This window comes from Leptonotus elevatus, chromosome 13 (genome assembly GCF_054856555.1).
Source record: "Leptonotus elevatus isolate MCC_2025b chromosome 13, RoL_Lele_1.0, whole genome shotgun sequence".
In the NCBI taxonomy this organism is placed as follows: Eukaryota; Metazoa; Chordata; class Actinopteri; order Syngnathiformes; family Syngnathidae; genus Leptonotus; species Leptonotus elevatus.
The window spans coordinates 8,090,237-8,107,775 of NC_141251.1; the positions used below are offsets into that span (position 1 = coordinate 8,090,237).

Sequence of the window (17,539 nt, forward strand, 5' to 3'; positions counted from 1 at the left end):
TACAGAATGTCCCTCATTTCCCGAATGATACGATTGATAATGTGAAGAACTCCTTTGAGTACATCACAATAATCAATCTGACTTGTGAGGTTATTAATTTGAATGACAAGTAAACATTTAGCAGGTAAGTTGTAGATGTTTTCCCAAACAAGGTTCTTGATAAAATTATGCCATCCATCCATTTTCTGAACCGCTTATTCCTCACAAGGGTCATGAGGGGGGTGCTGGAGCCTGTCCGAACTGGCTTCGGGCAGTAGGCGGGGTACACCCTGAACTGGTTGCCAGCCAACCCAGGATAAAATTATTCCAATAAATAAAAATATATGAAACAGAGGCAGCATCTTTCTGAAACAGTTTTCTACATTTATACTAATATTGCATTGCGATCTGGCCAGGTCCAATTTTATTGAACTGAGGCAGAGTAATGTTGGGGAAAAATAAGAGCCCAAACTTTTGCAAGCACTTGTGTTCTTTGACTATTATTGAATCTAAGCAAATGACACTCAGTTTTAAATCTACACAGATAAGCACGAACAGTAGACCTAGTATGTATATACAATGTAGATACAATTAAAAAAAAAAAAAGGCTTCCAGACAAAACAATCATCGGACATGATTCCACTTCTGCAAATACCGATTCTGGTATTGATTGGCTGTGCAGAAAATTAAGAAAAAGTGAGGAATTACAAAATAATTTCAGAATAGGAATTACGTGCTGTACTGTGCAGTGATTTCTTCATCTTTTTAAGGTGATAGCTAAATAGTCTCCCATCCGTGAGGTCACAAAACGTGATGTAAAACATTTCGTCACCCTCTTAGATTTATTGCCTAATTTTTTCTGCCTAAATTATCTCCTCATGATGCAAATGGTTAAAAAAAATTGTGTTTCCTGAAAAATCGGACACATTAAAGGTACACGAATAATTGTATTAAAAATAAAGAGACTAAATCAGTTACTGTGGAATATGAAGTTATTACTAAGGTCAAAACATGAATAATAATAAAAATAAATTACATAACAGGGACTCTTACTCATAAGTTTTTTAAAGAAGAACATTGACACCAGAGTCAATTTTCCTATTGTTAATGTTCATTCCAAATTGTATCTCTTTCATTGATAGCGAAGCAAATTAAATACCCTTGTGTTGCAACCAACCTTGAAAATCTTTCCAAAACCTCTGAATTATATTACAAGAAAAAAAAAGATGTTCCAAGTCTTCGTTTTCAATTCCACAAAACACACACATCCCCGTTTCCATTTTGAATTTACGTTTGAGATATTCCTTAGTTGGGTGCATTTTGTTAGTTGGGTGCATTTTGTTCAAAAATTTTAATTGGATTTCCTTCATCTTGAATGGGATAGGAAAAGATAAATAATTACATCTGACTTAATGTCTTCTTTTTTAAAAACCTTTCAGAATATAGTTCCTTTTTACAGGGATCGGGCCACTACATTTTTGTAGATACCGTCTTAAAAATGTGTTATTGCATTTTAGGATTACAAAAATCAATCCCTTCTCTCCAGAGATTTCTCAAATTAGGGGTAGTGTTTGAATAATACATATCTTGTTGAGTCACAGTCGTGATTATGGTATAGTTTTCACAATTTGATTGTATTTCTTCTTAGTACATTGGATCTGAAATTTCTCACAAAAGAACATCATATTGTAAAATACTTCCTTCGTCATTTAATAGATGGGCGGCCGCCTTTGGAAAATCAGAGTACCGTTCTTAGTAGCAGAAATGCGAGACTGTGATTGTACTGTTCCCGCAACACAGAAGCCTCGCGAGATGTGACTACGGCTACGCCAGTTTCGTTTGACTATCATGTAACTGACAGCGGCGAACCCTGGCAGGACTTTCCCAGCGTTGTTAGTGAATAGCCGCTACTACGCTGACGGGCGGACGGGAAGAAGCCGCAGAAGGGATCAGCAGTGGCAGAGGAGTGACAGTCCGGAGGTAGTCCGATAGATTTAGTTCTATTGAGTGTGTCAACGGTTCCTACCAAAACCAAGAGAGGACGGGAAGGGGAAAGTAAGGAAAAATGGCGGCCGCGGCCTCGCCGGGCTCCGGTTCGTCAACCCCCTCGGACTGGATTGTACTAAGAGACGGTTGCCTGCGTTGCGACGAGGAGGGCCTGCGAAGCCTTTCATACCACCCGGCCCTCAACGCTATCTTAGCAGTCACCAGCAAAGGGGGTATTAAAGTAATTGACGGCACTTCGGGGGCGATTCTCCAGGCATCTGCGCAGCACGGTAAGCACCGGGACTCTTCTGCCGAAGTCGGGCAGCCGCACTGATTGTCAACACGACGTAGGCTGAGAGTTAGATCTTAGCTTGCTAGCTTTAGCCGTACTAGCAGTTGTTTTTGGGGCCTAATAATGACACTATTTAAACACGATGGATATTTTAATACACACACCGACTGCATTGATATGTTTGACACCATGCGGGAACGGTTGCTTCTGTACTGACAATTTTTTCCCAAATTACCGGTTGAGTCTTCATATTCATGACATATCGAGGAGGAAAGCTAACAGCTAGTTCACTTAGCGCTTCGCTTGTTAACAGCGCAACCTTCTACACCAGTGTGTTTTGCCAATAAACGGCGCAACATCGCGTTGTATCTCATGTAGAAAACACACCGGTAAGAACTCACCAAGACAAAGTGGTAGACTGTGAAATGGAATGATCGCGTTAACTCCAAAACAGCTGTACTCGCATCATTTTACACCTCCATGTGCACTGTCATTGACTGTTCAGCGATTCATTTGTCGGCATTGCGGAAACTATTTGACATTGTCAGTGGCTACATTCTCAATGGACGAACCACATTACCCATCTTGAGCATGTTGTAGAGTTCACACAAACGCAAATAGAAGAAAACTTTACTTCCACTGTCTCAAATTATAGGAGCTAAATGGCACCATTAGGGGATATGCATAGCATCTATTCTAAAAATAGACATTAAAAAAATAAAATAAAATTTTTTACCTCCTGGATGTAAAGCTTAACCCAACATGTGCAATTGGATTTGGAATATATTAGTTAAATAGTTGTTGACAGATTGTGAGTGTGTTTACTTAATTTCTATAGTGCTCTGCACCCAAGAGAAATAGGTTGTTGCTACTTGTTGAGTTGATCAAATTCAACATCTGTTGTAATTGACATTAATTTGGATGCTGCGGGAGTGTGAACATGCTTTAGTTCTCGAAGCAAGTGTAAAAAAATATGTGATGAAGCTTGATTGTTTCTTAAAGTGACCCTGGCTGAAAGATGCGAAAGCAAAAGGGAAAGCGTAATATTCAGTGCTTAGCATATGAGTAGACGTCCTTTGAAAAATTTAAAGATTTTATTCAATATCTCAATGAAGATAAGAACAATTTCCAAAATGTTGACACAAGGTTTTGTGTAGAATATGCACCTAATTAATGCATCCCACAACAAAAATGATTACATCTAGTATTTTCCATGACCTCCAAGACTTTTAATGGATAACATGTCTGCTAGGCCTGGAATTAACAAGTTGTCGTTTTTTCTCTCGGGGTCTACTTATTTGTGTAAAAAATGTTCTTTAATAAATTTCTTAAAACTACCTTTATTTGTGTGTACTAATTAACAAATCTTGTTTGCAACCTGGGAGCATTTTGTTCCATAGAAAATCTTGAATCTGAAAGGAAACTAAAGCTGTTCTTACAAACCTGTTGGGGTGTAGCACTGTAAATTGAATGCGTTATTATTTGAGGTTATCCATCCGTCCATACATCATCAATAGCTTATCCAAGAAAACTGAGGTTGTTTAAATCAGAATTATTCTGGAAAAAAATGCTGCTTTGAAGTTGCACAATTTCACTCATGGGTAAAGAAAAACAAAATCCACATCTTCAACCAACACATTCACAAGTCTCAGCGATGGAGAACCGACATAGACAATTCTTTTGATCTGCGGGGAAGAGCGTAAACGACATGTTATGCAAACAACACGCAAGAAGAAATAAGGGACTGACATGGCTTTTAGAGACCTTTTGTACGTGACGTCACAGCCTTCATGTGAACGCCTCCTCTGGCATGCTGGACGGCAAAAGAACCACTTGAAAACCGTTGAAACTCGTAAAGTGTGTGTATAGTCCTGTATCTAAACGGTTATCTTCTCAAAATTAAAACAAACTTTTTATCACATACCTGCTGATGAAGATACAAGACAGATGGATAGTAAGTGAAAGGACTGGCAGCCCTCAAAGTATTCACAGATTTGCAGCAATCATTTTTTACGGGGTTAGTAGATCACTGCTCATATATTTTACTAGCAAACATATACACTAACAAAGACTGTAACAGAGGTGTCGAAATTACAACATTGTGTTTCGAATCACATTAACGACTAACGTGCCAAATAATTACTCTCCACCCCACAGAAAGACTTCACTATTAGTTCCATATCAGTTCAATATAGGACAGAATGTGTAAAAAAATAGGGACAGTCTAAAACACTAAATAAAAAAAATAAAAATAAGCTTAGCATCGCTTAAGCAATCGCCACCGTTTGCCAATCAAAATTTACGTGATTGGTCATAGTTTTCTAACACTAAGCCACAGTAAGTTTTTTCTTTTTTACATTACACACTTTTAGACTGTTCCTCCCTAGTTTTGGGTAGCATTAAGCAACGTTAAGCTTTTTCTCTATAGTAAACGTAAAACATATGTCAATTACATGATAAACAATTTTTACCTTTTATGTATCTTGTTCCCCTGGTGTGAGTGTAGCATCTCGTCCCAGAGACCCAGCCAGTGACAAAACCCCCCCCCCCCAAAAAAACTTGGTACGCGTCCAGACTTTTTAAGCTTTTAAATCAGCTCCAGTGTAAGGGGATACGGTATTGACTAGGGCTGGGTATTGCCAACAACCTCACAATACGATACGTATCACGATAAATATTAGGGCTGAACGATTAATTGGATTTGCAATTAAATCGCGGTTTGACAAAATGCGATTTTGTAATCGTGAAAGGCTGCGATTTAAATGCCCATTGAAACTAGGGATGGCTCGATACCACTTTTTCCTATTCGATCCCGATACTGCAGCCTTGAGGATTAGGGCTGGGTATTGATTCAGATTTCCAAAATCGATTTGATTCAGAAAGCCTCAATTCGATTCACATTGATTTTTGATTCAGTTAAGAATTTCATTCGGTACTAATTTAAATTTTATATGGAAGACATTTGCAGAAGTACAAATGCTGTAAATAGTAGGAACTTCTTTCTCTTACTTGGTGCATTAGTATGAAAAAATATGAACATTTACATTTAAAATTTAATCCAATGCAGTTACATTAATCATGTATGTTATATTGAACATGACCTGACCAAAACAATAAATAATAATTGAAATCGATTTCAACCACAGCACTATGTAAGTAAAGTGGCAAAAACACCATTTTTTTTTGTAAAATAAATTTCCCTGTGACGCAAGAAAAAAAGGAAAAAACACTGGTCATGTGTAATTGCTGCGGCTTTATTAAAACTTAAAGCTCACATCTGATATATCAACACTGTAACACACAGCAGACCCAGCTGCATCATTCAAATGTTTTAAATAAAACAATGTGCAATGAGAATCTAGTGCATATATTTAAATTGAATAAAATAATCCTCGTGTATAAACAGAAAAGTCACAAAACTGCAATGATTTGCCGTAAAATAATTGCAACTCAACTAGAATAAGATAGGTATAACTCAGGAAGTTATACATTGCTTCTTAAGACACAATCAGAAAAAAAAATAGACTGTACACCTCATTTGCTGCACCAAAACAAAAACAGAACAGAAAAAGTAAACAAAGTGCACTCTGATGTATTGTCTGCTGAATTTGTAACTGCTGATGTTGAACTGTATGTAAAACATGAACTTTAACATTATGTTCACTGAAAACAAATGTTGGCTGCCTTACCTTGAACTGGAAATACTTAAATCGCCTCGTCTTGCAACACGAGGGGCACATTTTTCATCGAAAAGATGAACATTTTAGCTTTCTCAGCTATTAGTCTGCTCCTCTTTTCATTAATGACGATAGAGGCTGTGCTAAAGAGCCTCTCGCTCTCCACACTTGTTGAAGGTGCACAAAGAAATGTAGCAGCTGTGACAGCCAAGGCTGGCAGTCTATTTTGGTTAGTCTTCCAATAGAGCAGTGAATTGTCTGAACGCAAAATAGTTGACTCACTGAAGTAGGTCTGCACTTCAACACGTGCACCACTTGTTGTGGCAGGCTCAGGACACAGTGCGTTTTCCTCCACGATGTCTGCAAAAATGCCCCCAAGTTTGCTCGTACCCGTACTTGCAGCCTCCACTCGTGCTACCTTCTTTGCTGGCTCTGATTCTGAGGTGGATGCGGTCCCTTCTGCTACCTCTTGAGGCTCCTGCTCTGATCCTCCTGATCTCTTCCATCTTCATTACCTCTGCCATTAGAACACCCTTTGCTCACATTGAGGCTTCTGCATTTGAGAAGTATCTAGAACGATCAAACTAAACATATATCCAGTGATTAAATCCACTTTTATTGTGAATAACAGTGCATTCATTAAAAATAAAAAAAACAACAACACTGATAAGTATGGGGTTATTCATTTTGTGTATATGCATCTGTCATTCATTCTTTCATTCACTCAGTCTAATAAAGATCTTGGATCCAGAAGCGTTGGAACGGAGTATATTTGCTCAGTCTCCAGGTGTGTGAAACATCTTCTCACAGCCTCCAACAGGGTGCCTTCCATGGTCCTTATTCCCTCATCTGTCTCTTCTGGTCGACTGAGAAGGCGCTTCAGGACTTGCACAATGGGGATGACATCAGAAGCAGATGAGGAGCTCACCTCCCTTGTCACCCCCTCAAAAGGAGCTAGAATTTGTTTGTAGAAGTTTTTTTCCTAGTAGCCCCCACTGGGTTGCAGTGAGTGTGGATGGCAGGTCATATTCAGCTGCGTATGTACACAGGGCTCGTTTCTCTGCAAGGAGGCTCTGAATCCTATAATACGAGCCGTTCCCCCGTGTCCGTACATCTTGCTGTAGACGTTTGGGGCGGTATATTCAGCTCCTCTTGAATGTTTTGCAAGTTGTGAGTGCTTGAAATGAGCCACCGCGTCACACACACGCCGCTGCGACAGCAGCTCCTTGTTAACAACAAGCTGCAGTGTGTGGGCAAAGCATCCAATACTAGCAACCCCAAGATGGTCCATTGCCTTCATCATATTGCTGGCATTGTTTCAAAAGATTACATAGACTCTGCTCTTGTCAATTTTCTATGCATAGAATATTTCCTCTGTTGCTTTAGCGATTGCCTCTCCTGTGTGTGAGCCACAGAACTGCTTAGTTTGTAGCACAGCTGTCCGCAAAGTAAAACTTGGGTCTGATGAACGACACTGGACACACGTCCGAACTCCAAGTGTCAGTTGTTAAACTAACCATAATTGCATTTTCCAAACGTTTAGAGATGAACTCGCTCATCTGTTTTTGTATTTTAGTGGCATTAGTGTATCAGAGATGGTGTGCCGGTTTGGTAGTTGACAGCGCGGCTCCAAATGCTGTATCAAACCTCGAAAGCCCTTTATTTTCCATGAGACAAAGTGGTTGGTCAATGGACATTCCATGCTGTTTGGTGCCGCTTCTGACGGTCAGTCAGGATTTATAGAACCTTAGTTTACATTATGTAACTGTCGTTTGAACCGCCATCATCATGCATGACATCACACGAGACTTGGAGCATGTCCAAAAACAGACAGAAGCAATACACATGCCACTGTCCTGTAGGGATGTAACGATAACAATATCGAGATATCCTGACATTAAAATTAAAATTGTATCGGTGAGTACTAACAAGTAACATGCCGATACCATTAATTCTGACACTAATATAGGACTTTGAATGCAGCCTCTTGTGTCTTGCTCATGCACGACATTCACTGATGTGTGACATGTTCACTGCATGCCGAGCTAAGATATCCTTGAATGCTCTGAACCAATGGCAGGACAGCTTTTCGGTATGGTATCGGTATCGGCCGATACCGCAAAGCTGGGTATCGGAATTGGTAAAAAAACGGTAACACTACTTATCGCCCACTTCAGCCGAACACAGCCTTGTGAATTACAGAGGTCATCATACTTTGTGTTACTGAGCCAATAGGAACACACGCTGCACACTTTTTACAGAGTAATTCAAGATAGCAGAGAGTGGAGGAGAATCTATTGGCATGGATTTAACAGAAAATTCATGCTGGGCGATATAGCCTAACATTTATATTTCACAAATTAAATTGAATGAGTCAGTGTAAAAATTACAAGTATCTCTGAATGGTATATTTAGTCCATTAGCAAAGCGAAAAAAATAAAATCACCACAAAATTCGCCCATTAACAGTTTTTTTCCTCTCCACTACAATTTGTAAACCGTTTTTTTTTTTAATTGAGAGAGAGAGAGAGAGATGGGGGGGGGGGGGGTTTATAGTTTATAGTTGATTACTTCTTGCTTTAATACGCCATAAGACAGACATCAATTAAGTGTGCCGTGCCACCTAAGCACTCCACGTTCAGGCTTGCTTGAAGCCATTTTCATTCACACTGAGGCCAATAGAATGGTAGCATGAACAAGCATTATCGGGATTGGTCGGTAGTCAAAATACCTAACTGAAAAGTTACACCACCAAATGTATTGTATATGGCAGTTTATTGCCGTATTTGATCTGTCTAATGACACCCTGATTATGTTCTGTTTTCCTCTGCTGCCTTTCTAGTTAAACCCGGCGGTCGTGTCAGATGTCAGTACTTTCCTGCTGTGGATAAGGTGCTTTTTGTTGACGACTATGCAGTGGGATGCAGGAAGGACCTAAATGGCATCCTGCTGTTGGACACAGCCCTCCAACCTCCAGTGACCAAACCCGAGGATCTGGTTCAGATGGAGCTTCCTGTCACTGAGGTACAAGGATGTGACTTCTTAACCTAAACTTTGTCATGCCATGGACTGGTTTCACATAAAGCAGTATTTTGACGGACAGGTGTAGAAGCGAATTATTAAAAAGACAACTCTCCACTATACACCGAATGTAGTTGTTGCTCATTTGTTTTCAACAAGTCTGTCCCATCCTCTGAGATAAGAGGGAGAAATTCACAACAGCGTGTTGCATATATTACTCTCCTCCCCTAAATTATGCAGTGAGCTTGATGCATAAGAATCACCTGTAGATGTATGTATGTATGTATGCTGATATTCTCTTAAAAGCAGTTTTGTTTTTCTTGTAAGTTGTAGGCTGTTCTTCTTTGTCATCATTTGAACTTTTCCTCTTTTCGAAGAAGCCATCCAAAGATGTTTGTGTCTAATTCATTTGTGCTACCTTGTAGTGTGACTCGGTACCAAATATTGGTACAGGTGGCCTGGTGGTTCGGGACCACTGACTTTTCTTCTATAGAATAGGGCCCAATTCATTTTTGGACTGTGCAAACCTCTACCTGACCAAAAATCAGAATAACAAATTTGTACACCTTCTTAGAGACACATTTTGAATATATTATCACAGTATTTAACATCCAAGCATTATTTACTGAGAAATAATCTCTTTTGAAAACAAACTTGCTGACCTGTATGCACACCAAGTATAAGGGGTTAAATGACTAAAGATTCTTATGTAGTAAACTATAATTCTATTAAAGTCGAGTTATCATCCAATTACTCAATGTCATCAATATATATTTTTTATCACAGTACAGTAGTCCCCAACCTGTCAACATGGTTTAACATAAAAACGCATTTTGACAGAGAGGCATTGAAACAAATAAAGACTAAAGACACAACTGACCAGAATGCTGACTGTAGTTGTTGTAATTAGTGGCGGTCCTTGTTATAAAACAGGGCATTCGAGGCAGGCACCAAAAATGTTGTTTTCATGCGTTATACTGTTTCTGTATTACTTGTGCTTTTATTGTGTTTGAGGATCTTATCTTTGGTATGATATTTGTACATGCTTGTTGCATCCATATACAGCCATATATACTGATGTCATTGTTGTAAAGTGACACAAATGTCATTCTTAGTAACGCTATATAAGTGTTGCGATGTCGGTGGAACAGAGGTGTATCTTTTTTTGTTGTTGCTTTTGCCAGACCTACATGTCTTTACTCTTGTAAAAACATGTTCCTTGCTTGCTATGTTACATGTGCTCACGAAGCAAGAGTAGAAAATTGTGGCCAAAGTAAGAAATCTAATATAAATTATATGTGTTTGTCTCCTTAGGCCCAGCATTTGCTGTCAGCCTGCCAGGAAAAGATTGACATTTCTAATACAAAGGGCTATGAACTCTTTATCGTACAGCTAAAAGAAGGCCTGAAGAATACCTCACATGAGACAGCAGCCAATCACAAAGTGGCCAAGGTTGGTGACAGCTTCATTCAACGTCCTGCTCTAATTGATGCATCACAGGATTTGGATTCAGCATGATAGTAAAAGTCTTGCCAATCCAGAATTGCTCAATTCCATGATAATCATGCAACAATCTATCAATTGTCAAAGTCCAATCTTTGAGAGCCGGAGTCCTGCATGAGAGGTTTCCCTCGTCCATCACAGCTGATTCAAATGATCAGCTCATCAGCAAGCTCGGCAGGTGCCTGATAATGATCCTGATAATTGAATCAGGTGTGTTGGAGCAGAGAAACCTCGAAAACATGCAGGACACTTGTGACCTTTACCAAAAACTGAACGCTCCCTTGTCCTGTTTCTTTCTGCTTCAATTCCTGATTCATGCTGTTTTATCATCTTTCTGTTGTTTCATTGTGTGCATTTTATTTATTTATTTATTTATTTTAAACCAATTTATGGCTACTGATCATGTTTGAAGTATTGCATAGTTGGAACTAGGGATGTTCGATACCGCTTTCTTTCAGACCGATACTGATACGAGTACTCAATTCTTCAGTACTCACCGATACCGAGGCCAAGTGCCAATACCACTAGTACTTTCGATACATAAAATTTCCCCTAAAAAAACAATGTCAGACAATTAAAACAAATACAAATAAATAAATAACTTTTCTTTGAAGAGCAATTTTGCTATGTATCCCAATATAGCAAATTTTCTATCTTTTTCCATTTGTTTAGAAGACATATTTTGTATAGATCACAATAAAATAAAATAAATAAATAAAATAAAACAAGTAATCCAGTGGCCAGAAAAAGTCCCATTCGAAATATGCGGTGGTACCATTTCTTTTTAACAAATGCATATAAGTAATATTTAGGAATATCTACCATTCAACCAGAGTTGTGGTAACACAAGTTTACTGTGCAGCTCCTCAGAAATGATGCTGGCTTTTGCAAAAGCTTGAACGACAGTGCAAGCAGACACGTAATGCCCAAGCATGCACAATCCATTCACAAATTGTTGCGTAACTCGCTGGGCGCTGTCTAATAACCATAGGTGGCAGTTTTCTTAAAGCGAAAGCACCAATCTTTTAATTGAGTGTTTGGGATTTTTATCAAGCCTGCCAGTCCTCAACCAGGGTCGCATTTCCTGTATATAAACAATGTGTCCACTGAAAAATGCTCACCCACAGTCAGCCAAGCGTACCGCTTGCCAAAGTCGCACAACAACATTTACAGATTTTGGAACTTAGTGCAACACATAAGGCGTACCGCATTATTATGCGCGCCCCTTGATTTTTGAGAAAATTTAAGACTTAAGTGTGCCTTATGGCCGTGAAAATATTAATGTAAGTAGATCTATTTATTTATTTTAATCATTGTAATTTAGAATTTTCTTCCATGTTTATGTAGTACATTTGTATGCATAGTAATCCTGAAATTCTATTATGTCTTTTTCCTCCTCCCCTTCCTCTCAGTGGGCGACAGTAACCTTCCAGCTTCCTCACCATGTGCTGAAGCTGGTTGCCAGTGCCATTGTCAGTGAGCTCAAGAAGATCAACCAGAACATTGCTGCCTTGTCTGTGGCCTCATCCATCATGGACAGACTTTCCTACCTCTTGTCAAGCGCCCGACCTGAGCTTGGGGTGGGGCCTGGGCGCTCTGTAGATAGGTGAGCAATCTGCAAAAGAAGGAACAAACTCCTCCATTAACCATTTGGAAGCTTTTGGTCAAACTACCATGAGAAGAATTTCTGCTATGCCTAACAAACGTAATCTTCTTTCAAAGTGTAATATTTTGGCATTGATAAGTACAATATACTGTACTTAATGTGTATTACACTGTGATTCGATGATATAAATTACTTTTATTTTTACTTTATTTTTGTTATACCTTAACCATAAGAACACTACGAAATTTATTAAAGCGACTGACATAAATTGTTGAACATCACTCCTGGTGGGAACGTAAATTGGCCGGTACATTGAGATCTTCTCCTTTCGGCTCAACTCCTACTTCACCACGACAGACCCATGCAAAGTCTGCATCACTGCAGGCATTGCATTCTTCCTTCACTTGTGTCACTTGTGAACAAGAGCCCAAGATTTTTGAACTCTTCTCCTTGGGGCAGGATCTCATCCCTGACCTGGAGATTGCAATTGCATCACACCCTGCTCCGATTACGGAAGAATGGTTTCAGACTAGAAGGTGCTGATTCTCATCCCAACTGCTTTACACCGTTCTACGAACCACCACTCCAGCTACACTCCAGCTGAAGATCACGGCTTGACAAAGCCACCAGAACCACATCAGTGCCACCTAATCAGAGATTTAGGTCAACAAAGCAAGGAATGCTCTCCTAGAAATTATGTTAGTAAAGGGTTCGAACAGAATCATTGCCGAAGGGAAGCTTTGGTGGAGTTTATAGGCTCCTGCTCACCTGTGACCCCGAACTGTATGAGTAGAAGAAAATGAGTGAATGAATAATTCAGCAGTATGTTCAGCTCCTTTAGCATAGTTTTTTTTTTCTATACACTGTCAGCTTGAATCAAGTGTACTTTGCAGCATTTCCTGAAAATGAGATCTTATCATGATGCTGTTTATGTTCTCTGTAGATCTTTAATGTACAGCGAGGCCAACAGGAGGGAGACGTTTACATCATGGCCTCATGCTGGGTACAGGTGGGCTCAACCTGATCCGATGGCTCAGGCAGGATTTTACCACCAGGTGGGTTCAGAGACTGAATGGTGGTTTATGGTACCAATACAAGATGTTGCTGACCTTTTAAAGTATATTGAATATAGCAGAAAATATGCTGAAACACACTGATCTCATCAAGTCATGTCTGAAGTCACTGAATTGGTAGTACAGCCGTGCAAGTGATTATAAACCACCTTGACTCTCCCTCTCTTTTCATAGCCTGCTTCATCAGGGGACGACAGAGCCATGTGTTTTACCTGTAGTGTATGTTTGGTATGTTGGGAACCAACAGATGAGCCATGGTGAGTGTATATGTTGACTACAGAATTTATTTGACCAGGTCAGTGTCGAAGTGTGTTCTCTACACACATATCATTGAATGTATGTATGCAATTTAGCATGTCTCCTCTATCCTTAGGTCCGAACATGAGCGACACTCCCCTAATTGTCCATTTGTAAAGGGTGAGCACACACAAAACGTTCCCTTGTCAGTGACATTGGCAACGAGTCCTGCTCAGTTTCCCAACAGTCCTGACAGCTCAGACAAAATTGCCTGCTACGGCTTTGGCAGCTGCCCACAGTTTTTGGCTGTTGCAACAAAGAGAGGCAAGATCTGTATTTGGGATGTCTCCAAAATGATGAAGGTCAGATTATTCATTGTATCATCCTGTGCTTTGGCTGAGGAGCTCTAGTCAAATATGTTTGTATTGGATGGTCAGACTTATAAGCGTTCTATTGTAAACAGGTGCACCTGAAGTTTGACATTAACCCATATGACCCGGCCATCCTGAGGCAACTGATCCTATGTGGTGGTGAGCTCAGCCAGCAGACGCTGACCGAGTCTCGGAGACCCACTTTGGCCTGGCTTGAGGAGTCGTCTTCTTGCTCAGACTTGCCCAAGCTTGAGGGAGACAGGTGAGCCTTATTTATAGTGGAACCTCCAAAGTTGACCACAATCTGTTCTGTGACACTGGTTGACCTCTGAATTGTTTATTAAAACTTGTCACCCACATAGTCTTAATATGAAAGTTTTATTTACAAAATAAAAATCCATTCATTACAGTACTCTTTATCCCCATTAGTGTTGTGGGTGAGGGTGGGCCCCTCTCAGCTGATGTAGGGTGAGAAATGAGATACAACCTGGCATGTACTAGGAAATAATTGCTCAACAAAAATTTAAAGGTGTATTTAAGGATCTTCTTGAAAAGTATAAGCCAAATGTCCGTTTGTCACTTTTTGAAAAATGCACATGCGGAAGACCATCCTACCAGCACTCCAGCTCGTCCGGGGGAAACGCCTACACTCTAAAAATGGGGGGTGATATTTACTTGAAAAATCCTCTTGCGGCTTTCAGCCATTTTCGAAGTATGCAATGAGATCGGTGGAGCTACAACGATGAATTGCTGAATCCGAAGCTCAGCGACTATATGCTACAAACACTCAAAGTGTGCATGCGCAGCTATGAACGAGCACGCACGACGTCGTTACAGCAGATTGATTGACGGGATCGAGAACTAATTGTTAAGATGATCCACCCGAAGCAGCGACAAAATATCCTTGAATACATCTTTAAGTAATTGGGCGGAAGGATTTAGGATTTTTTTTTTTGCTTATTATTGCAATCGCTATGTAATGTTTTTTTCAAGGTCTTTGTGTATTTGAAATGATAGACAAATGCATTATCTAGGGAAAAATTTACTTGCATCATAGAAACATAGAGAAAACATATTTTAAATGCTCTTTGAGCTGAAGTCCAACAAGATTTATTTATTTGTTTCTTGTATGCAAATTTGGAGAAACATTTTTAGAATGTTAAACTTTTGAGTTTACTTTATATATGTAAGTAATAATGCCTGAACAAAAGAGACCTTGAATGTCAGGAAGATTTTTGCTGAGCTTGAATCTCAATAGCTTACTAACGGCATGGAATACTACATTAATTTTTTTTATTGTGCTTTACCTAACAATTTGATGATTATTGGAAATGTAAGCGATTGACTTCATTTTTGAGCTGCATCATTGTATTCTGGGTATTTCCTGACCACTATTTATTTATTTATTTGATCAAAGTGATGACCAGTTGGAGGATTCAGACAGTGATGAGCATTCCCGGGCTGAGTCAGTAACAGGTACGCTGCCCTTACAAAGGGAATTTATTTTGGTAATTTAATTTCCATTCATCAGCTGGTGCCCTCAACCTTGACATTATTAATCTAAATTTGAAGATGTGTCTGCACCTTTTAAATGTATTTTGCTTCTGCGACAGGTCAACCGTCCCAGTGGGAGAGCATGGATGTGAGCCTAGGAGTGACAGCGCTCAGTGTGCTCCAGCAGCCAGAGAAACTCCAGTGGGAGGTTGTGGCCAGTGTGCTGGAAGACACAGTCAAAGACCTGGAGGAGCTGGGTGCAAATCCCTCACTGAATCAAGCCAAGGCTCACAACCAGGCCAAAGCAAAGGAAAAGGTCCCCGAGCAGCACAACATTCCTTTCCCCTGCTTGCTGGCTGGAGGCCTGCTCAGTTACCGTACAGCATTGAGCAACTCCACAGCTGGACCTCATCCCACAGTCCCATCTTCAACTCGCAGGGTGACTGATAGTCCCTGTAGAACTCAGGGCCCTGAGCCCTTCCAAGTAGGACCTATGCAGGACCAAGGTCCCATGGAAATCGATACATGTAATTCCCAGACTGCTGCCCAGGAACAGTGCTTTTCTAACTTGGTAGGTTCTCATCCTCCAAGTCCCGCCTCTGTGTCATCTGTGCACAGGACTATACCTGTGCTGTTGTTATATAGTATCAGAGAGACAGATGACAAGACCTCAGGGCAGGTGTTTGCACAGATGAACAACCTAATGAGCAAGGGCCTCCACGACGAGAGCTTCACCGTGCCGCAAATTATCGAGATGGAGTTTGACTCTCATGAGCAGCTTCTTCTCCAGGATCCTCCCATCACGTACATTCAACAGTTTGCTGACTCTCCAACTAATCTCGCTGGCTTTGATGGTCAGATGGACAAATGGAACACATTAGCTGCTGCTACTACTTCTGCCCCGCCTCGACCTGGAACACTAGTCCAATGTTTGAGGTTACCCAAACAGCTGGAAGAGGAGAATCTTTGTGTGGACTCAATTATGCCATGCTGGGATGGTGTACACCTTTTAGTTGGGCTGCAGCCATGCAACGCCGAATCTCTGAGTGCGGCGAACCAAGTAGAAGCCCTCAACAATCTCAATCGCTTACACTCTGCCCTGTGCAGCCAGCAGAAGGGGGACTCCCGGCATCCAGTTGCCAATGGAGTGGAAGGCAGCCACCAAGAGGGCATACTTCCTCAATCAACCTTCATCCTGCCTTCAGGGGACCAACAGCAGACGTGCCAGAGCGGCGGAGGCTATCTTGCACTCTATAAGCTCAACTACTCTACCCGTATTGTAACCTTGGATGAAGAACCTGTTAAGGTGCAGCAGATATGTCAGCCTTGTGATGCAATTACCTCCCTTATACTGCTTCCTCCAGATGTGCTTGATAGCAGGGAAGACGACAGTGAGGAGACTCCAGAGGAGGCTCCCTCTGGTTCAAAAAATGGTACATCACAGTTTGGAATTGGCTTGGCAGGGTCTGCTGCATCTTTAACTCGTCCTGTGTGTGGAACAGCTACAAGCAGCAGCAGTGCCACTGCTAACAGTCCCTCCACCAGTCATAAAGAGTCCAAGAAACAAGAAGTGGTAGGCCTGGGCCACTTAGTGGTGACTACACAGGGTGGGAATATTATGATCCTGGACCTGTCCACGTTGGAGGTTCTAACCAAGGTGGAACCCCCTAAGAAAGAGGGAGCAGCAGAAGAGATAGACCCTTTCGTCTCTGTAACGTATTGCTCTGGGACTGACCGCCTTTGTGCATGCACTAAAGGTAAGTGTTTGAATGTATTCAGCATCACTGCTGATCTCTGGGATAGAAAAGGCATTATTGTGTGTTTATTAGTATAATTTATAAGAGGGTGTAATTACTGCACACTGAATCCCTGCTATTCACAATAGGGAAAATCTGCGAGTAATTCAACCACCAAGGTTTGTAATTGCCGGTAGATGCCACAAGATGGCCCCAGACACATTATTACTTGCAGGGCAAATGCATACAGATGACCATTCACAATAAGATCACATTCATACTTACATTGAATTATAGTCTTAAATGATCAAAATCTACTTTGGTTGTTGCATAGTAGCAGCTCGTGCACCCAAAGAGAGCCCATGCATGCACAGTAAAAACATAATTTTTTTTTAGGTGAATATAACGACAAATATGATCACTTATGTACCATTTTATGACTCCAGCACTAATTTAATCATTTTGGAATGTCACATGCCATGAGACGGTTGGTACCTGACATTTTTAATGTGTAATATATTGTATCAACTTCATTGTATTGGCACAGTTCGTGTATGGAGTACTT

The 17,539-nt window shown here is 40.5% G+C and overlaps 1 protein-coding gene across 7 annotated transcripts in view; it reads left to right on the forward strand.

Annotated features, from left to right (window-relative positions):
* Positions 1-1,832: 1,832 nt before the first annotated feature.
* The window catches only part of birc6 (baculoviral IAP repeat containing 6), a 72,675-nt gene continuing 56,968 nt past the window's right edge, over positions 1,833-17,539 (forward strand). For 4 of the 7 annotated variants that reach the window (XM_086092198.1, XM_086092201.1, XM_086092202.1 and 1 more), the window contains exons 1-10: positions 1,834-2,255; positions 8,776-8,957; positions 10,269-10,406; positions 11,870-12,063; positions 13,007-13,118; positions 13,311-13,393; positions 13,510-13,735; positions 13,837-14,006; positions 15,162-15,220; positions 15,358-16,995. In XM_086092198.1, the coding sequence (XP_085948324.1) occupies positions 2,045-2,255; positions 8,776-8,957; positions 10,269-10,406; positions 11,870-12,063; positions 13,007-13,118; positions 13,311-13,393; positions 13,510-13,735; positions 13,837-14,006; positions 15,162-15,220; positions 15,358-16,995 (3,013 nt within the window). In that variant the 5' untranslated portion in view covers positions 1,834-2,044. Of the gene's footprint in view, positions 2,256-8,775; positions 8,958-10,268; positions 10,407-11,869; positions 12,064-13,006; positions 13,119-13,310; positions 13,394-13,509; positions 13,736-13,836; positions 14,007-15,161; positions 15,221-15,357; positions 16,996-17,539 lie in introns of all 7 variants that reach the window. The other 3 variants (XM_086092197.1, XM_086092203.1, XM_086092200.1) reach the window with 1 other exon arrangement.